At 39.6% G+C, this 17,724-nt stretch overlaps 1 protein-coding gene across 1 annotated transcript in view; it reads right to left on the bottom strand.

The window, feature by feature from the left end:
• The window catches only part of CYP4F22 (cytochrome P450 family 4 subfamily F member 22), an 85,840-nt gene extending 68,484 nt beyond the window's left edge, over positions 1-17,356 (bottom strand). Inside the window, exons 1-4 of the mRNA XM_070938282.1 lie at positions 17,274-17,356; positions 12,155-12,377; positions 5,979-6,123; positions 1,915-1,968 (exon numbers count right to left, since the gene is read on the bottom strand). Of these exons, the coding sequence (XP_070794383.1) occupies positions 1,915-1,968; positions 5,979-6,123; positions 12,155-12,376 (421 nt within the window). The 5' untranslated portion in view covers position 12,377; positions 17,274-17,356. The remainder of the gene's footprint in view (positions 1-1,914; positions 1,969-5,978; positions 6,124-12,154; positions 12,378-17,273) is intronic.
• Positions 17,357-17,724: the final 368 nt, after the last annotated feature.

The raw sequence follows: 17,724 nt of genomic DNA, 5'->3' as shown, positions 1-17,724 counted from the left end.
CGGGCATGACTCTAGGCAATGGCTAAGGAAGGCAAGGCGAGATCAGGAGTGACTGGGAGGAGAGGGGCCAGCCAGTGATGTGATCAGCTGGTTCTCCGAACTGCACAAAATCTTAACAAACGGTTTGCCTGAACCAGTGCGAACAGGCTGAATCCCACCTCTGTCTTGCCCTGGGAGCATGCTCCTACTCTGTGAGCTTTCTTTGTACTATGTGGCTGTTTGGGAATTAGAGTGGCTGCCTGCAGGGTAGCATGGGGGTGGAGCCTTACTGGTTGTTGGAGGCCCTTTGACTGAAACATATATTAAGACAGAGGTATTAAACTCGCATCGTTATGGCATCATCACATGATGTATTGTGACTTTTTTCCCCTTCGCTAAACCAGGTGTGGGCATGGCCACCATGTGATGCATCCAGCCCACGGGCCATGAGTTTGACACTCCTGTATTAAGGGAAAGAACTCTCTAGAGGCCTGCCTGGCCTTTATCACCTGGGTCATAACACAGTGGCTTGTGATAATCAGAGACAATATTTCAACATACACAAAACAAATCATTTGAACTAACTATAAAGTATATATTGGCATGTGCTCCACTTGTAAGATACCCTGAGCTATACAGTTAGTACACATGAAGTAGCCTGACATAGCCAACGCCTAGAGGACCACAATGTGGAAGGGTTTTCTACAGAACTATAGAGATTGAAAGCATTATACATTACACAAACATACTGTATTTCAGAGAGATCTTTAATGCTACCCTGGGGTAAATATAAAATCTTGGAAGCTGTAAGAGTTTCCCAGCCTCATTTATATTAATTAAGGCAGAGTTTCTCCCAGTGATTTGAAATATTTCTTCCCAGATTTCTCTCCACCTGGCTTAAATTGTCAGCTAATCCACCTGCTGTCTTTTGACTGGTTATCCCAGGTCTCTCTCACTTTTCCCAACCTCAAACTTTCACAGTAATGATAAAAAAGGATGGAGACTTGGAGAGGCATGGTGTATGTTAATATAAACTGGTTTTTCCTGTTCTCTTTTACTTATCCCATGACTTCAGTTTTGCTGATGTAACACTTTTACTTTTTTCTGGACTACATGTATATGCATGCCCATCATGTTATACCATTTCAGGGGAAGCAACTTTATGTTGTTTACCCTGAAACAGTATAACAGTATAGCATGATGGGCATGCATGTACGTGTAAGTCCTCACTTAATGACTATTCATTCAATAACCATTTGAAGCTACAATGGTGTTGTGACCAGCCTTCAAAGTTCCAGCTATTCCAGTATCCCTGTGGTAATGTGGATAAAATTTGGGCCCACTCACATTTACAACCCCTACCACTGCCCCTCACCCCCAGCTGACTTTTGTCATTGTCTTCACTCTTCACTGAGCTCTGCTCTGCTGGGCTGACCCATCTGGCCATTCTCAAAATAAGGCCCTGGTTGTGTTGGTGCAAAAGAAGGAAAAGAGACACATGAAAGAAAGTGGAGCAAAAGAAGGTTCCAGCCAATAGTGGTATGTGGTGTGGGCAGGGGAGGACAGGGCTAGATGGTGTGGGCAAAAGGGCAGAGATGGGGGAAGATGGGGAGAGCTGAAGTGGAGGCAATCCCTTACCTTCTTCCAAGAATGGCTTGGATCCAGGTGGCTCCTTGCCTATTCACTCAACAATAGTAATTGGGATTGCCAGAACTGCTGTGGAGCAGTCACATGACTTTTCATTCAAAAATTGCAGAATTTAGCAATGGAGTTGCCAGTCCCAATTAGGATTGTTAAGTGAGGACTATCTATATGTCTATGAGTAGTACTTTTCTTTAAAAAAGCATTTTATGATCCTAAAAATTCTGTTGCCTGTCATTGTGTGTTAGAGCAATTTTGCATAACAATCTATTAATAAAGTGAGAGGTATTTTACCAAGCCAGGGCTTCAGGAAGCCATAGAAGAATTTGTCCTTGGGAGCAGTATCAGCTGCAGAGAAAAACAGAGAAACAGTTTTCCTGGTGCTCTCTTTAAAAACAGTAAAATAGTTCCACCCTCCCAGTTCTGAGAATAATATTCCTAAAATATCATGTTCCTCAGCAGTCATATATGAGCCAACAGTGCGAGGTGGCAGCCAGAGAAGTTGCATTAACAGAAGGATTCAATCAAGATCAAGTGAGGTACTAATACAGGGGTGTCAAATTTGCAGCCCGTAGGCCGGATGCATCATGTGCTGGCCTCGCCCCCGCCCAATTTAGCAAAGAGGAAAAAAAGTCCCGATACATCATGTGACACCACCGTAACAGAGCCTTGGTACTACAGTGGTTTAAAGCACCCTGTTATTAACACAGCTGCCTGCAATTTACTGCTGGTTCGAATCTCTCCAAGGCTCAAGGTTGACTCAGCCTTCCATCCTTTCTAAGGTAGGTTAAATGAGGACCCAGTTTGTGGGGGCAATAAGCTGACTTTGTATAAATATACAAAAAGTATGAAGGCTATTGCTTAACGCACTGTAAGCCGCCCTGAGTCTCCGGAGAAGGGCGGCATATAAATCAAATTAAAAAAAAAAAAAAAAAGCGAGTTTGACACCCCTGTACTAATACCACTCTATAAAGCCTTGGTAAGACCACACCTAGAATACTGTATCCAGTTTTGGTCACCAACTATAAAATAGATGTTGAGACTCTAGAAAGAGGGCAGAGAAGAGCAACAAAGATGATTAGGGGATTGGAGACTAAAACATATGAAGAACGGTTACAGGAACCGGGCATGGCTAATCTAGTGAAGAGAAGGACCAGGGGAGACATGATAGAAGTGTTCCAATATTTGAGGGGCTGCCACAGAGAGGAGGGGGTCAAGCTATTTTCCAAAGCATCTGAAGGCCAGATAAGGAATAATGGATGGAAACTGATCAAGGAGAGATTCAACCTAGAAATAAGGATAATTTTTCTGACAATGGAAACAATCAATCAATGGAACAGCTTGAAGCTTTCAAGAAGAGACTGGACTGCCACCTGTCAGAAATGGTGTAGAGTCTCCTGGGGGTGGGTGGGTTGGATTAGATGACCTACAAGGTCCCTTCCAACTCTGTTAATCTGTAATCTGTAAGAATTAAAAGAAAATTGGTCTTTCCTAAATGCTTATCTTATTACTTCTCTGACAAGTGTCTTGCCCTTTGTACCTTAGCAATCATTAGCTCTTTGCTTGGCTAATCAGGCTGGGGCAATGCCACTGCAGGAATTAAGCAATAAGAATACAATTGATATTATTGATAGGTCTGTCATGTCCAGCTTATATCAAGGAAGGAAGAAAACTTCCTTGGAGGGTATTTTCTCCATGTATTTTCTTTGCATCATTTATATAGGCTTTGTTCAAGTGTAACATCACTAAAGCTCGTGTTTAGAATGTGTTTCAATTTCCATTTTTAAATTCTGCAATCAATCTCATACAATCTGATACAAAAGAGGAGATGTAGGAAGCAAACAGTCAAATTTCCTTCAATGTAGCCAATGTTAAAATATTTTGCTTCATTCTGCATTTGTAAATTGAGTTTGATTTCTCCTTTAATTATTAGCTTCTTCTAGTTTCCTGGTGTCCAATTTTTAAAGTCTTATTTAAAAAAAAGAATTCAAAAGAAAAGCAATTCCCCATGGAAGGATTCTTTATAATTAATTTCAAAATCTTACTTCTAACTTATCTGGACCTTTAATCCATTTTCAATTTTCTAAAATAAAAGTTTTGCTGTTTATTAAAAAAAAAAATAAGTCCTTAAATTTTATTTAAAATGTCTTTTGCTAAGGACTGAAGGAAACTCGCCTGATAGTATAAAACACATCATTCCAAAGATTCTTAATAGCAGAAAAGCAGTAAACAAGCAATATCCAAAAGTGATTAAAAAAAGTGTAAGAAGTCAGATCCTTTCAAAGGTCCCAACTAAGGTTTAGCTCTTGTCTCCCGGAGCTCTAAATCAGCTGGAGACTGTCTTGCAGTCTCCTCATGAGGAGCAACTGTCTAGACCAGTTGTGGGTGTCTTAAGTTAATCATTTCTTCCCCAGGAACCATCTTAAGTTCACCATTTCTTCCCCAGCAGTTCTACTTATAGGCATTTAGTCTTTCTTGATTTGGACCAACTACTGGGTCATTGTGATTGATTGCAGTAATAACCTAATAAGCATACAGGGATCAAATGAAAATTCATTTACCACAAAATACTGCATGCAATGATAAAGATAGCACATAAGACAGAAGGAAAAAGAAGTAGAAATATCCAAAAGAATACTATGGATTTCTACTAGGCATTCCAAAACCTCATTGACATTTGATACATTGATTTTTATCAGTCTTCCCAGCATAACCTTCATCAGATATTTTGGCTATTACCACAGAATTCCAATCCAGAACATCTAGGAATGTCCAACTCCTACCTTGGAATTAAAGTCATCACATTTTGTGAACAGCCAATTAGGAAACTGAGGTGTGCGTGTCAAAAACCATTATAGTATCACAACTATGGGTGTGAATTAGATCATCCTTGGTTGGGTTCCCAGGAAATGTTTATTAGCTTAGACTGGTATCTCCCAGCTTGCAGTAGAAAAGGAGTGAATAAAGAGTTTGAAAATAAGGCCACATTTGGCTTTTAAGTAGGATGCTAGGCACAATATTCCAAAGATCTGTGGTTGCAGATCAAGAAAATCAAAGCTTAATGTATTCCAATGTCAATTTAAATAAAATGAAAATTTAATTGATTCCATATCTTTGTATATTATGTATTTCATACTTTCCTCACATATCAGAGAGATTATGACTCAGAGAGAATATGTGATTCAGTGGCATGTCGAGAGATTTTAGGATCAGTGTTGAGCATTCCTGATTTTACAGAGTGGTTTTGTGGCTTACAATATATATATGAAACATTTTTATATTCGTAATATACTGTGTATCATATATGTTTATCATATATCATATATATCATATATTTGATATATATATATATATATATATATATATATATATATATATATATATATATAAAATATATGATATATATGATATTTCGGGGTGGGGGAGATCCCAAATACAATCCATCGTGATGCCAGCTAAAATCAAGATCAGCAGTCATAAAGGAACAAATGCAATTCATAGAATTCTTGAGTTCTTAGAACTCTTCCAATTCAACCCCAAGAATCCTCATACTATCCCTTGAAAGTAGCCCATGTTATGATTGGAAACAACACCAAGATGTCACACGGAAGGAATGACTGATGTATTAAATGTTTGTTTTAAAAAATAAAAAACTTTTTTAAAAAAGAAAGTAGCCCATGTTGAACTGCATAGCATAGTTAATCATCAGGAGTTAAACCACAGGAAATGTTTTATGACATTTGTACAATGTCATAAACTGCTTTATGATAATTTTTACATCATAAAATGTTTTATAAAGCTTGCCAAATTTCAGTTCTATGGGAGACCTGGGATTTTGGACACTTTCTATAAACTAGTCCATTTGAGGATCCTTGGTTCAAAAATTGTGGCTCAATGATGTGCTGTTTCATCCAGCTAAATGTTATAGAAATGAGAGTTTTAATAGTATGTAGGCAGATTAACACAAATCCAAATTATGAAAAAAAAATCCCAAGAACCTTAAAATTAAGGTTCCCATTGCTTTTTTCATTAAAAACCTGTAAAACTAGATTTGGATTTGGGGTGAAGCTCCTAATCTGAGCCTCTGTGCAGCAATGTAAAACTGTCTATTGGTTTGTTTTGGGTTCAGTGATCCCTGCCACAGAGATTTATGAACACTTGCTTATGGCCTAAATTATATGGTTTTATCTACTTGTGGTTTCATCCACCTACCACATTTAAATAAACCAGGTCTTTTGCAATGTGAATTCAACCTGGACACTCAGCAAATGCCTACTGGGCTCTATAGAGTCTCTGCCAATTAATTGTGGACTCCCCCCATCTATTTCCAGTTTTCCCACCATTCACCACCACAGTACCTGATGCTGTCATAACTTGCTTGATATAATCAGGATGAACCAATGATAAGACTGGGATAAAGGGTCCCATCCACACCATAAATATCGGGGAGAAGGTGCTTACAATCTGGACCAATTTGGTCAAACCCTCTTCAGTGGGTGGAATCTGCAATGAATAAAGGCAATGAATGCTGGTGCAAGCAGGAGGAGAAAGTTATAAAGCTAGTTGGCTGAAGAAAGAAAACAGACTGGAGAAAGAAGGTACCCTATTGAATTTAGTGTTGTGGTTATGTCCACATGTCAAAAGCAGGCATCTATAGTTCTACTAAAATCTATTGAGCAATAGAAATGCAGGCCTTGAGCCCTAGAGGCACTGACTAAGAATGAAATCATCTCCTTTCGTTTTCATCAAGTCTTAGGTAGGCTTGTCCAAGTGCAATCTACAGTTCCACCAGGTTCATTTTGTAGATGTTTTTCATGTCCTTTCAATTAAATAATGCCATCCATGGTGAGCAAGGAAGAGTGCTTTCTCTGTTGTGGTGCATGCTCTTTGGAACAGCATTCCCCTGATTTCCATGTGTCACCCACCATCCTGAAGTCCAAAAGTCTTTAAAAATCTGATTATTCTCACAGGTCCCAGCTGTTTTGTTCTGATGGGGTTTTTTTTGGAGGGGGTAATATACAGAGTTCATATTTTCTGGACATACAGAGTTTCTTCTGTTCGTTATTGGTTCTTTTTAAATGTAAGTTATCCACAGTGGCTCTGGAGTCAGGTAGACTTTAAGTTTAAATCTAACTAAGAGTGAAATAAAATATAATAAAATGTTATTGGACAGAAGAATGCAAATAAACAATCAAAACTAGAGCTTGGTTTCCTTAATCATAAATAAATTAAGCCAAATCAGTGGAAAAGAGACAAATAGGATTGGGAGCATGATATGAGGGCTATAGGGCTTTTAGTTCATACAATGGTTCCACCAATGCACAATTTATAATGGAAAGCACTTCTTCTCTTGCAAAACAGCAAGGACAGCTTGGGGAAAGGAATCTGCCTGAAAGAAAGGAATAAATTAACACTCTTTTCCCTTATCTTCATTAAAATAATCAGCTCTTTTTTGTTCTCCTCCAGCACTTTTTTTAAAGCATGCCAGGACAAGTTATGTGGCAAACATCACATCTCAGTTGTCCTTGTCAGTGGCATTAATTTGGTTGATTCCTTCTTGGCTTCAGGGAGGCTTCCCTGTCTGTTCAGCAGTTTCTATCAAGTAGCTTCCCTTTCAGGAGAAGAATCCACAAAAAGGCCCTGTCTGCCCCAGGGTGGGATGCATGAGCAAATACAAAAGAGAGGTTGACATGTATCTTCCCAAAAGAGCCAAAATTTAGAACGAGAAAAACCTGGGGCCTATTGGAGAAAGGATGAAGTATATATATTTAGACCCTTTAAAATATCCCCTTTCCAGCTCCCCAGCAAGATTAGCTAGTTGCTGCTTCTCTTGCATTCTCAACAGAGAGCTGGAACAAATTGCATGACAATGATTCATCCTTTCTGTGTCTGGAAACACTGGATGAAATGGCATACTGTGATGGAGGCAACAGTCACCTCAGGAATGAGGGAAAAGGACAGAAACAGTGGGATGGGACACAGCTATACGATACACAAGGCATATATGATGCAGTTTCTGCACTGGTTTTACTCTAGCATAATAGTCAATCCCTATTTAGCACCAATGAAGACAAACTTGTGCTCTTCCTTCCAGCCTCTTCGTTTAGGAAATGCTCTCCAAACCAGTAGCCTCATCAGATACCTGAAGGGGTATCATCACTTTTTAATAAATTGCAGGAAGATTGTGTTCTTACAAATGAGTAAAATAAAAGAGGAAGGGGAGCCTCATAATTTGCATTTTATGTGCTCTGCAGTAGGACTGTCAGAGGAGCTATTTTATTGCAAATAGCTTGGTTGCCCTGTATCTTCCTGGAGAATAATAACAAATGCTTGAACGTCCTTGACTCACAACCTTTTGTTTAGTGACTGTTTGAGGCTACAATGGCACTGAAAAAAGTGACATGCCCAGCTTTCACACTTAAACAACCATAGTAGCATCCCTGATCATGGTTACATGATCAGAATTTGGACACTTGGCAACTAGCATGTAACGATGATAGTTGCACTGTCCCAGAATCACGTAATCACCATTTGTAATCTTCCCAGTCAGCTTCCAAAAGCAAATCAAGGGGGGAAGCCATATTTGCTAAATTCAGTTAACTGCACCATTCAATTAACAACTGCCTTGCTTAGTAACAAAAATTTGAGGCTCAGTTGTGATCATAAGTTGAGGACTACCTCCATCATTTTTTCACAAGGTTTGGTTTTGTTTTTTCCTCCACTCCTCCATCCCCTTTTTCCACAGCTCTAATTCTAGGCAATATAGAAGTTATATAAAGTTGTTTTCATGTGGGTAGTTTCTGTCCTACCCTCTAGGTCAGTGATGGCTAATCTTTTCATCACTGAGTTCTGAAAGTGCGTGTGTGCACCCATAATACAATCCGTGTGTGACCCCCCTGCTCTCCCGTGCATACATGACCCCACATGCGCCCTGCCCCCATGCATGCATGTGCAACCCCCCATGCACTCCCACCCCCGCGCATGTGCACGTTACCCCCACATGTGCCCCACCTTCACACATGTGCATGTGACCCCCGCACATGCGCTCTGCCCCCCCACATGCACATACATCTCCCGCATGCACCTCGCACCCTGCGGCAAGAGATCCAAAAACCAGCTGGACAGTGGGAGTGCATGCACATGCACAGTGGAGCTGAGCTGGGGTAATGGCTTGTGTGCCCGCAGAGAGGGCTCTGCGTGCCACTTGTGGCACGTGTGCCATAGGTTCGCCATCACGGCTCTAGATAGATGCCATAATATGATATACTATCTGTGGTATTTAAAATATGGCTACAAGGCACATATCAATAAGTAGTATTGTATTAAAAAAATCAATTGCAAAAAATTGGGGTTCCGTCATTTTTGGGAATTTCTATTCTTGGAGAAAAAGTAGAGTAAATGAATTCCATTAAAAAGGATGTTGATTAGCAATGAGCATTCTTCTTACTTCTTAGAAAAGACCCCATTAAATGCATGCTATAGAGCAGTGGTTTTCAACCTTCCTAATGCCGCGACCCATTAATACAGTTCCTCATGTTGTGGTGACCCTCAACCAGGGGTGGGTTCTAAAATTTTTTACTATCGGTTCTGTGGGCGTGGCTTATTTTGTGGGCGTGGCTTGGAGGTCATGTGACTGGGTGGGCGTGCCTAGCTGGTCATGTGACCGGGTGGCCATGGCTATGTGTATAGGGACTACTCAGAGGGCTGAAAAAAGTCATTTCTGACAGATTCTCACACTTTTGACTGGTCCTCACACTTATGACCATCACATTTATGCCCGTGCAGCATTCTTAACAACCATGTCAGTCATTTCACAACTGCTTCTCTTCACCATGGTGACAAGATAGGGCAAAAAACGTAAAATGTGAGGACAGTCGTAAATTCGAGGACTGGTCAAAAGTGCGAGGACCAATCAAAAATAACTTTTTCAGCCCTCTGAGTAGTCCATGTGCACAAAAGCACTACCCAGAGGGCTGAAAAAAGTGATTTATGATAAGTCCTTGCACTTTTGACTGGTCTTCGCACTTATGACTGGTCATCATGCCCATTGTAGCATTCTTAACAACCGTGTCACTCATTTCACAACTGCTTCTCTTCACCATGGTAACAAGATAGGGCAAAAACATAAAATGTGAGGACAGTCATAAGTTCGAGGACTGGTCAAAAGTGCGAGGACCAGTCAAAAATAACTTTTTCAGCCCTCTGAGTAGTCCATATGCATAAAAGGATACAGCAAGAGAGAGGGATGAAGGAAGGGAAGGGAAATTAGAGTAGGAGTGAGGGTAAGAAAGGGAGGAAGAGAGGAGGAGAAGGAGAAAGGAAGAGGAAGTAGGAAGGAGAAGAAGAGGGGGGGAAGAGAAAGTAAGAAGGAAAGAAAAGAGAGAGGTGGTAGGTTTGAGGAGAAAGATTGCTGTACAATAAAAAAGATGAAAGGGAAGAAAACCAACCCCAAACAAATATAAAGATATTAAGATAAAAAATGAATTGTTAAACTTTAAAGAATAAAAGAGAACAAATATGAATAAATAGCAATAATTAGAAACACACATACAAACATACAATGTATTTTCTTTGAACAGAGTATTTGGCTGGTTCACAAATTTAAACAGTGTTTAGTCATTTCAATTAAATTTATAATGTCTATATTTCCTTTTTGCCATATTTATTCCTCATCTATTTTTTTAAAAAACCAATATTACCCTTCATCCTCATCTCTAATCTTAATCAAATTCAATTTTTCCCTTCTATTCTATATTATACCCCTTCCCATTGTCATCTATTTTTATATCCATCCTCACATTGGTTAATTATGTAATTATGTAATACAGTTGTTTAATACAAATTCAACATTTTAATATAAATCAATTAGTTATATAACTATCTTTTTTTGTATATCAATCAATATGAACATGAATATTCCAATTATTTCCATGCAATCCAATTTCTTACAAATCAATTAATTATATTTATCAATAATAATAAACCAAATAATTTCCCCCATATATTCCTCCAAACCACAACTTAACCATTTCTGCTTTCAACACAATATACAATTAATAGTATCTCAATTATTACAATTCCCTAGTTAAATAGAGCTTTTTTTCTTTTGTGTTTTAAAATCTTGAACCTCTTCTTTTGCCCTAAATTTCCCATTGTTTGCAGTTTTGCACCTACCTTTTTTGGTGAGGAAAAGGAAATATCTCTCCGCCTCATTTTGTCACTTGCAACATAACCCAGCTTTACTTTCAGTTTCGTTTTTTTTAGCATAGCTGGGGGAAAAAAATCTGCTCCTCTCTTTGCAGCTAACAGAGCCCTCCACAAAACAGCTGAGAGCAAATCAGCTGAGAGTCTGGAGGCTGATCAAATCTACTTATGGTAATTAACCTATGCTGAAGCTGAAAGGGGCTGTTTTTTTCTATTTTTTGCAGGCACTGGTCTTCTCATTTGTTTTCTTTTAACACTGATCAGTTGTAGGGCGGCCCTTTGAGGCCCCACGGCAAGAATTTAAACGGTTTGTTTCCCTCTAGCCATCAGCTGGGACTCAGGAGGCAGCAATAGATTGGGAGTGGGCGGGGTAAGTGAACAGCGAACGGCAATCCAACAGAGGCAGAGGGTGAGGGTGAGTGAAGGTGTGGGGGGGCGAGAGAGGGTTTTGGCGACCCCTGTGAAATGGCCATTCGACCCCCAAAGGGGTCGCGACCCCCAGGTTGAGAACTGCTGCTATAGAGTCATTGCTGCCATCTCTTTCTTCTTTTTCTTTGCAACAGCAATAGCAATAAGATTTAGATCTATATAATGCTCCATAGCTTACAGCACTTCTAAGCATTTAAGAATCAGCATATTGCTCCCAACAATCTGGGTCCTCATTTTATCAACCTTGGAAGGATGGAAGGCTGAGCCAACCTTGAACTGGTCAGGATCAAACTCCAGGCAGTGGGCAGCCTGCAATAATGCATTCTAATCACTATGCCACCAGGGCTCTTCTGTTCCACCACAATGAATAACCTGGCCATACAAGTTGCCCAGCCAATGTAAGAAGACGACAGAGGTAGTATGCAGAGAAGGGCTTTTTAAAAACACCCCCATCCATCCTAGTGGACTTTCCTCCCTCTCTCCATCTGCCTCACTTCCAAGTTTGAATACTTCTACTACAAGATCCAAACACTCCTGTGCTTGTCTGTTTATTTTTTAAATGGCACCAATGTCTGGAGAAATGCATTTGTGCACAGATATGAAGTTTATTTTTTTTTTAAAAAATGTGCAGCTGGTCACAACCATCTTTCCGTGTTATTGAATGCTCTTTTAGAAATCCATAATTTCTTTCTATCTAGCAATTAGCTTTCCAGCAATTCTTGTTCTGACTATTTTCCTTCTGCTAGAATGGAAAGATGTAGTATCCTTGTGACTCTATGTGTCATAGGCCTCAAGGTTGTGGTATGATGTAGGAGAAGCATCTGTGAGAAGCATTTCAGATCTCCTTGTGCAAATGTTTAGATGTTGGCATCTTTCCATTCCTTATACTAGCTGCACTTACCGTTCCCACGTGGCCTAGGAACCAATTGCAGCGAGGCGGCTGTGGGAAGCTGCGGAGTCTCTGGCAGTTGACATAATAGCAGTAGCAGATGTCAAAGATTTTTAAACACTGTTGGATGAGGAGGACCAGCAAGCACAGCAGCAGGCTGGAAATAACCATGGTTCGGAACAGGGTTTTCTCCACAGTCAGTTTCTCTAGCAACAAGTCTGTGAGGGGCAACATTCTGGGATAAAAAGAAAGTAGATGAAGCATAGAACAAAATTATTGGAGTAACTTGTACATTTGGCAAAAGAAAAAGACCTTTGATCATGAGTTAGAGTGGCCACCTTCAAATCCCACCTCCTGTAGGAACCCAAGTTAAAGCACTCCAAATTTAGTCTAATGAAGAGAAGGCTCAATGGAGATACAATAGCAGTTTTCCAATAATTGAAGAGATGTCACAGGGAAGAGGGGGTCAATTTATTCTCCATAACACCCAAGGGCAGGACAAGAAGGAATGGGTGGAAGTTCTTCACAGGAAGATTCAGCCTGGAACTAAGGAGGATTTTTCTTACAATGAGAATAATTAAGCAATGGAACAGCTTACATCCTTTAGTTGTGGGAGTTCCATCACTGGTGTTTTCAATAAAAGATTAGACAACATTTGTCCAAGATGGTATAAGGACTCCTGTCTTGGGCAGGGAGTTGGACTAGAAGAACTCCAAGATCCCTTCCACCCCTAGCATTCTGTACATTTACACACTGTACATTTCCTTCAGCAAGTCAGTCAATTATGGGTTATCTGGACAGTGAATCAGATATCATTTAGTCAATGAGAGTAATTAAAACACTGCTCCATTGTCTGGACAATAAAGTGGAATTCTTTATTTTGCATATCTCTTAACTTTTGCATATCAAATTGATTTATTGGTAACATAGCTATAAAAACCAGAACCGGTAGTAAAAAAAATTGGATTTCACCACTGATTCTCTTCCAATTTTTAATGTTGGTTTTCCTCAAAAAGTCAATTTAGCATGGAAAAAGGGATTGAATCCATTTTATTAGACATTCCATTCCATAATTATTTAATTGATATAATTATGTCCAGAGATAGTAGAGTTCTATTATATTTAGAACTTAATACTGTCCATCCAACCAAAGGTGATATATATGTGTATTCCAAAGTTGCCCAAATCAGAAAATTAGCAACGATTGTTGATTTCCGGTAGGTCATATGTGACAATAGGTAGACTTGATGATACACCTCCAGTTTTGGAAAACCAAATTCTTCCTCATTACTTGGTAATTGCATGTTTTGTAAAGATATTCTCACAATCCAAGAACTCCATAAACATTTCTAAACAAAGAGTTTCTGAAAAGAGAGTTGAGAAAAAAGTTTATGCTGTTTCCACTAGAACTGTGAATTAAACTCTGTCATGATAACCAAATAGATTCCAGAACAACATGATGACACTAACAAATTACAGGATGCAAGAAACATGTTGAACTGATTCTGTAGCCATGAACAATATTCTCTGAGGTAAATTAACAATGGCAGACAAAGAAAGTGAGAAGCTCAAGAAAAGATTTAAAAACAGGCTGTTTAGGACAGGAGGAGAACCAATTTAAGGTTAGCCACTCGTAACTTGCAATCCTGATGGGAGAAAAGCAACTGGAAGTAATTTTGCATGAGAAAAAATGTCCAAGCTGGATAGAATTAAGTAATTTGCTCAATCACCATTCCCTTGTTGGAAGAAAAATCCAGTCAGGTTCCAAGCCAGAAGAAAAATGGTGGAAATAAAATGGAGGCTGGCTACAAGGAAAGAAAGTCCCTGTTTATTTGGTTTTCCAGAAATTTGAGTGACAGCAGCATGTTTCTGGGGTGGCTGACTAATTGGCTGTGTGAGTGGATGGATTTTTATAGGGTTCTGGGGTTTTGTGATTGAGATGATCCAGGGGGTTGTGCAATGTAGTGAGCCTTGTCTATTTTACTATTTCAATGGTGGTGGGTTAAACCTATTATGTCCTTAGAATTTAGGTGGATCAGAATTTATTGCATCAGCTCTAGCCTTCTGTGGGAGCTGTGGCTGAAGGCTTTTTGTTTATGAATAGAATGGCCTGGCTTTCTTAATAGGTACAAAATATCCATTTCTAAAGACTTGAGGCTTCTGCTTGACGCTATGGCAGGAAGACTGGGGCTGCTTTCTGAATTTGTTAAGATTTTTTTCTCCATTTCTCCTTTGGGGAAATAGAATATTCTGCCTCTTAATATTCTCCAAAATATTTGATTCTCTAAGGGGAGGGAAACTTCCCACATCTCCATTCAACTTCACAGGCCTAGTTCACACATTATACTAGGCCATTATATGGTCTTTTTAAAAATCACATCTCATGTGTGAGTAAACACAGCCACCATGTTCACAGGCAACATGTTCCATGTTCTATTATATGTTTTAAAATGTTCTTCCTGCTGAAAAAAAGTTACCTAACTTTTACCAGAAATTAATTGGTGTGAGAGGTGAACACCAATGTACAACCAGACAAGATATTTGTCCTTAAAGCTCATCCCCTCCATGGGTTATTTATGTAATGTAAAGAATTTACATTCTCCCCTATTTTGGGGGGAAGGAAGAGTTGGGGCTGAAAAATCCAAGTTACTTCTAATATACATGTTTGTTTTGGGGGGGCGAGTGTCCTTGAGTCAGACTTGGAGACCACCTGGCCAAGCCCCTGCAGTTTTCTAGGCAATCTTTTTGCCCTTTCCTGTTTTTTAGGGCTTAGAGAGAGGAACTGACTGAATGTCTAAATTAAGTATTTGTGTCAATTGCTTCCAATCTGCTCTCATTGCTTTTTGCATATATTGCAAAAAGGATTGATTTGCTTGCCAGCATCTCTTGTGCCTTTATTTCTTCTGCTTTTGTGACTATAGGTAGGTGTGGAAGATATTTGTTCCTTGCTGAACAATAATGATAGGTCAAAGAAGACATATAGGAGAAAAGTAAGCTAAAACAATAACAAGTAGTATTTCCAAATGAAAAGAATTTATCAGCTTTTTCCCCAAATCTTGATCTTCTGGCTAACCTCTCCTGAAACCTCAAGTTCTCATATGTTCCATAAGAATAATGTAGTGGGGATGTGGGAAAGTTTGGAAATAATGACAACATTTCTTGTCATCCTTTATTTAATTATATTCCACTTTATTTAATTATATTCAAGCCCACCCCTGGAGACACCCCCATGGCCACACCATTATCTTATCTCCAACTTCCCCTTATTAGGGAAGGATATAAATAAAGTACTGAGGCACAGAAGTGGATTTTCTGGATCCATAGCTATCAATCCACAGATTGAATCCAAGTCTGCATTTGTTGTCTTCAGGGATGATCTGGGACAGGCCTTGAGGAGTATAGCTATCCTTGCACTGCTAGATCTCTCAACACCTCTCCATACTGTTGACCAAGGAAGTCTCATGTAAAGTACAGTAATCCTTTTGTGAGATGACAACCCATTCTTTAGTAAAACTAAAGAGCTGGCAGTCTCTCTCCAAATCATAACTTCAATTGGCTTCCATCAGTTCCTCCAAGCTATAAGCTTACTTTCCATGGCAAAGCACCACTCCAGCAACAGCCAAGATTGCCACTAAACTAGCATTAGCAGACCTCTAAAGGAATGCCCATTCTGCCTTGCTTGTGTTGAATCTGAGCCTGTTTTTCCTATCCACACCCTGCAAGCTTGCAGACACTGGCTTAGAACTTTCCTTGCATCTTCTGTTTGGCACAAGACAGAAATGCATAACTGATTACCAACAGTAAATCAGCAGAGGACCCTTCCCAATGGGTCCATGTGAGTACTGTGCAGGATAGAGGAAAGGACTAAGCCTTGTGATATCACATTATGGACCTCTTCCACTTGCTGTAAATGTTTGCTGTGATTTCTCCAATGTTCCTAAAAAAAATTCTGCTTCTTTTCTTATTTTTTTTCTGCATTTGTTGACATTCTTGTCTGACATTGCAGGACATTAGAAAATTTCATTCAGTTATATACATTATTATTAGCTAAGATTTTCATCATCCACCTTTCTTTGGATGTCATCATAGCTTGTTTTAAAATCCACATGGATCTTTTTTTTTACATTTTGTGAATATTTTCCCACTTCAGTTTTCTTGATGGATTATTTGAAAACTGCTACAGCAAAGTCAGATCTAATTAATATTCAAATGGAAGGCAATGGATGTGACCTCTAATAGAAAAAGTCAAGAAGCACAGTGAAAAAAATGGGACTAAAACTAAATATAAGGAATACCAAACTAATGACAACAGGTAGAACAACCAACTTTAGAACTGATAATGAAGACATAAAAGTGGTAGTTTTTTTCCGTTAGGATTAATTATTAATAAGAAAGGAATTGTTAATAAAGAAATATGCCACAGACCTACATTTGATGGAGTAGCCATAAAGAACTTGGAAAAGATATTGAGATGCCATGACGTGTCTATACCTGCAAAGATCAGGTATACATGGATTCTCTGTGGATTCTCTGTGACACACTATGAAAGTGAGACTTAGGCTTTGAAGATGGGAAGAATATTGATGCTTTTGAATCCTTGAACCTTGGAGAAGACTCTTGACAATACCATGTACAGTCAAGAAAACAACAAATATATCATCAAACATCATCAAACAAATCAACCCAAAGCTCTCATTCCAGGCAGATATGATCAGGCTTATGATTCCACTATGGACACATTATGCAAAGACCTAGCTCTCTACAGAAGACTCTACGGAAGACTCTAATGCTGGGAAAGGTGGAAGGAATGAAAATCTGCTGTTGCTAGGAGTGAACAATGACCTGATAGCATATCATCAACCAATACCCATCCATCAGGATTGGGACTCTTGCTGCTAAGGTTACAGTGGCCATTAAACTCTGTTTATGTGAAGCCAAAGTCTATCCCTAGAGATAACAGCAACAGCTAATATGGCTGTAAATTGACCCTTGGATTGCCCAGCAGTAATTTAGCAGTCGTTAGCGCCAAGCCCAGCGAGGATGCATTGTGCGAACAAGGCGCACGAAACTTCGGCAACAGGTGGTGAAGCCCTCCCCTCAAGAAGGTACCGTGGTTCCAGCGCTTCCTTACCTTGCCGTATAACACTTTATTTATTCCTGGCTGTCGTCTTCCTTACGTCCTCCAGATGTAATGAGCATGCTAACCGAGGATCATCTCAGCCTCCGCTTCACTACGCGAGGAAAACTGGTTGGAAAGATTTTGCCCCCTTGTGGCTAGCTATTACTGTACTCTTCCTACTTCCTCGTCAAAGTCATTATCAGGCGCCTCACTCCGGCTGCTTCCAGAGAAAGCTTTTATTGGACAATCGCTCTGCGCGTTTCAGTCAGGGAATTGAACAAGAGGAGTGGAGAAAACCGATCTAAACTTGGCTGTTTTCAGCGACTTCCCGGTAGTACTAATCACAAAAGTCCCTGTAGCTCCTTCCAGCTTTCCATTCATACAGTCGGTGATGAAGAAAAGTCCCAAAGGGCAGTAGTGGAAATCCACACTGCAGGTTTCAAATGGTAGACTTTTCCTACCC

Source organism: Pituophis catenifer, unplaced genomic scaffold, assembly GCF_029215685.1.
Source record: "Pituophis catenifer annectens isolate HBS135680 unplaced genomic scaffold, rPitCat1.0.hap2 SCAF_2, whole genome shotgun sequence".
In the NCBI taxonomy this organism is placed as follows: domain Eukaryota; kingdom Metazoa; phylum Chordata; class Lepidosauria; order Squamata; family Colubridae; genus Pituophis; species Pituophis catenifer.
Note: the sequence above shows the minus strand (reverse complement) of the source record. Positions and strands in the feature narration are given on the sequence as shown.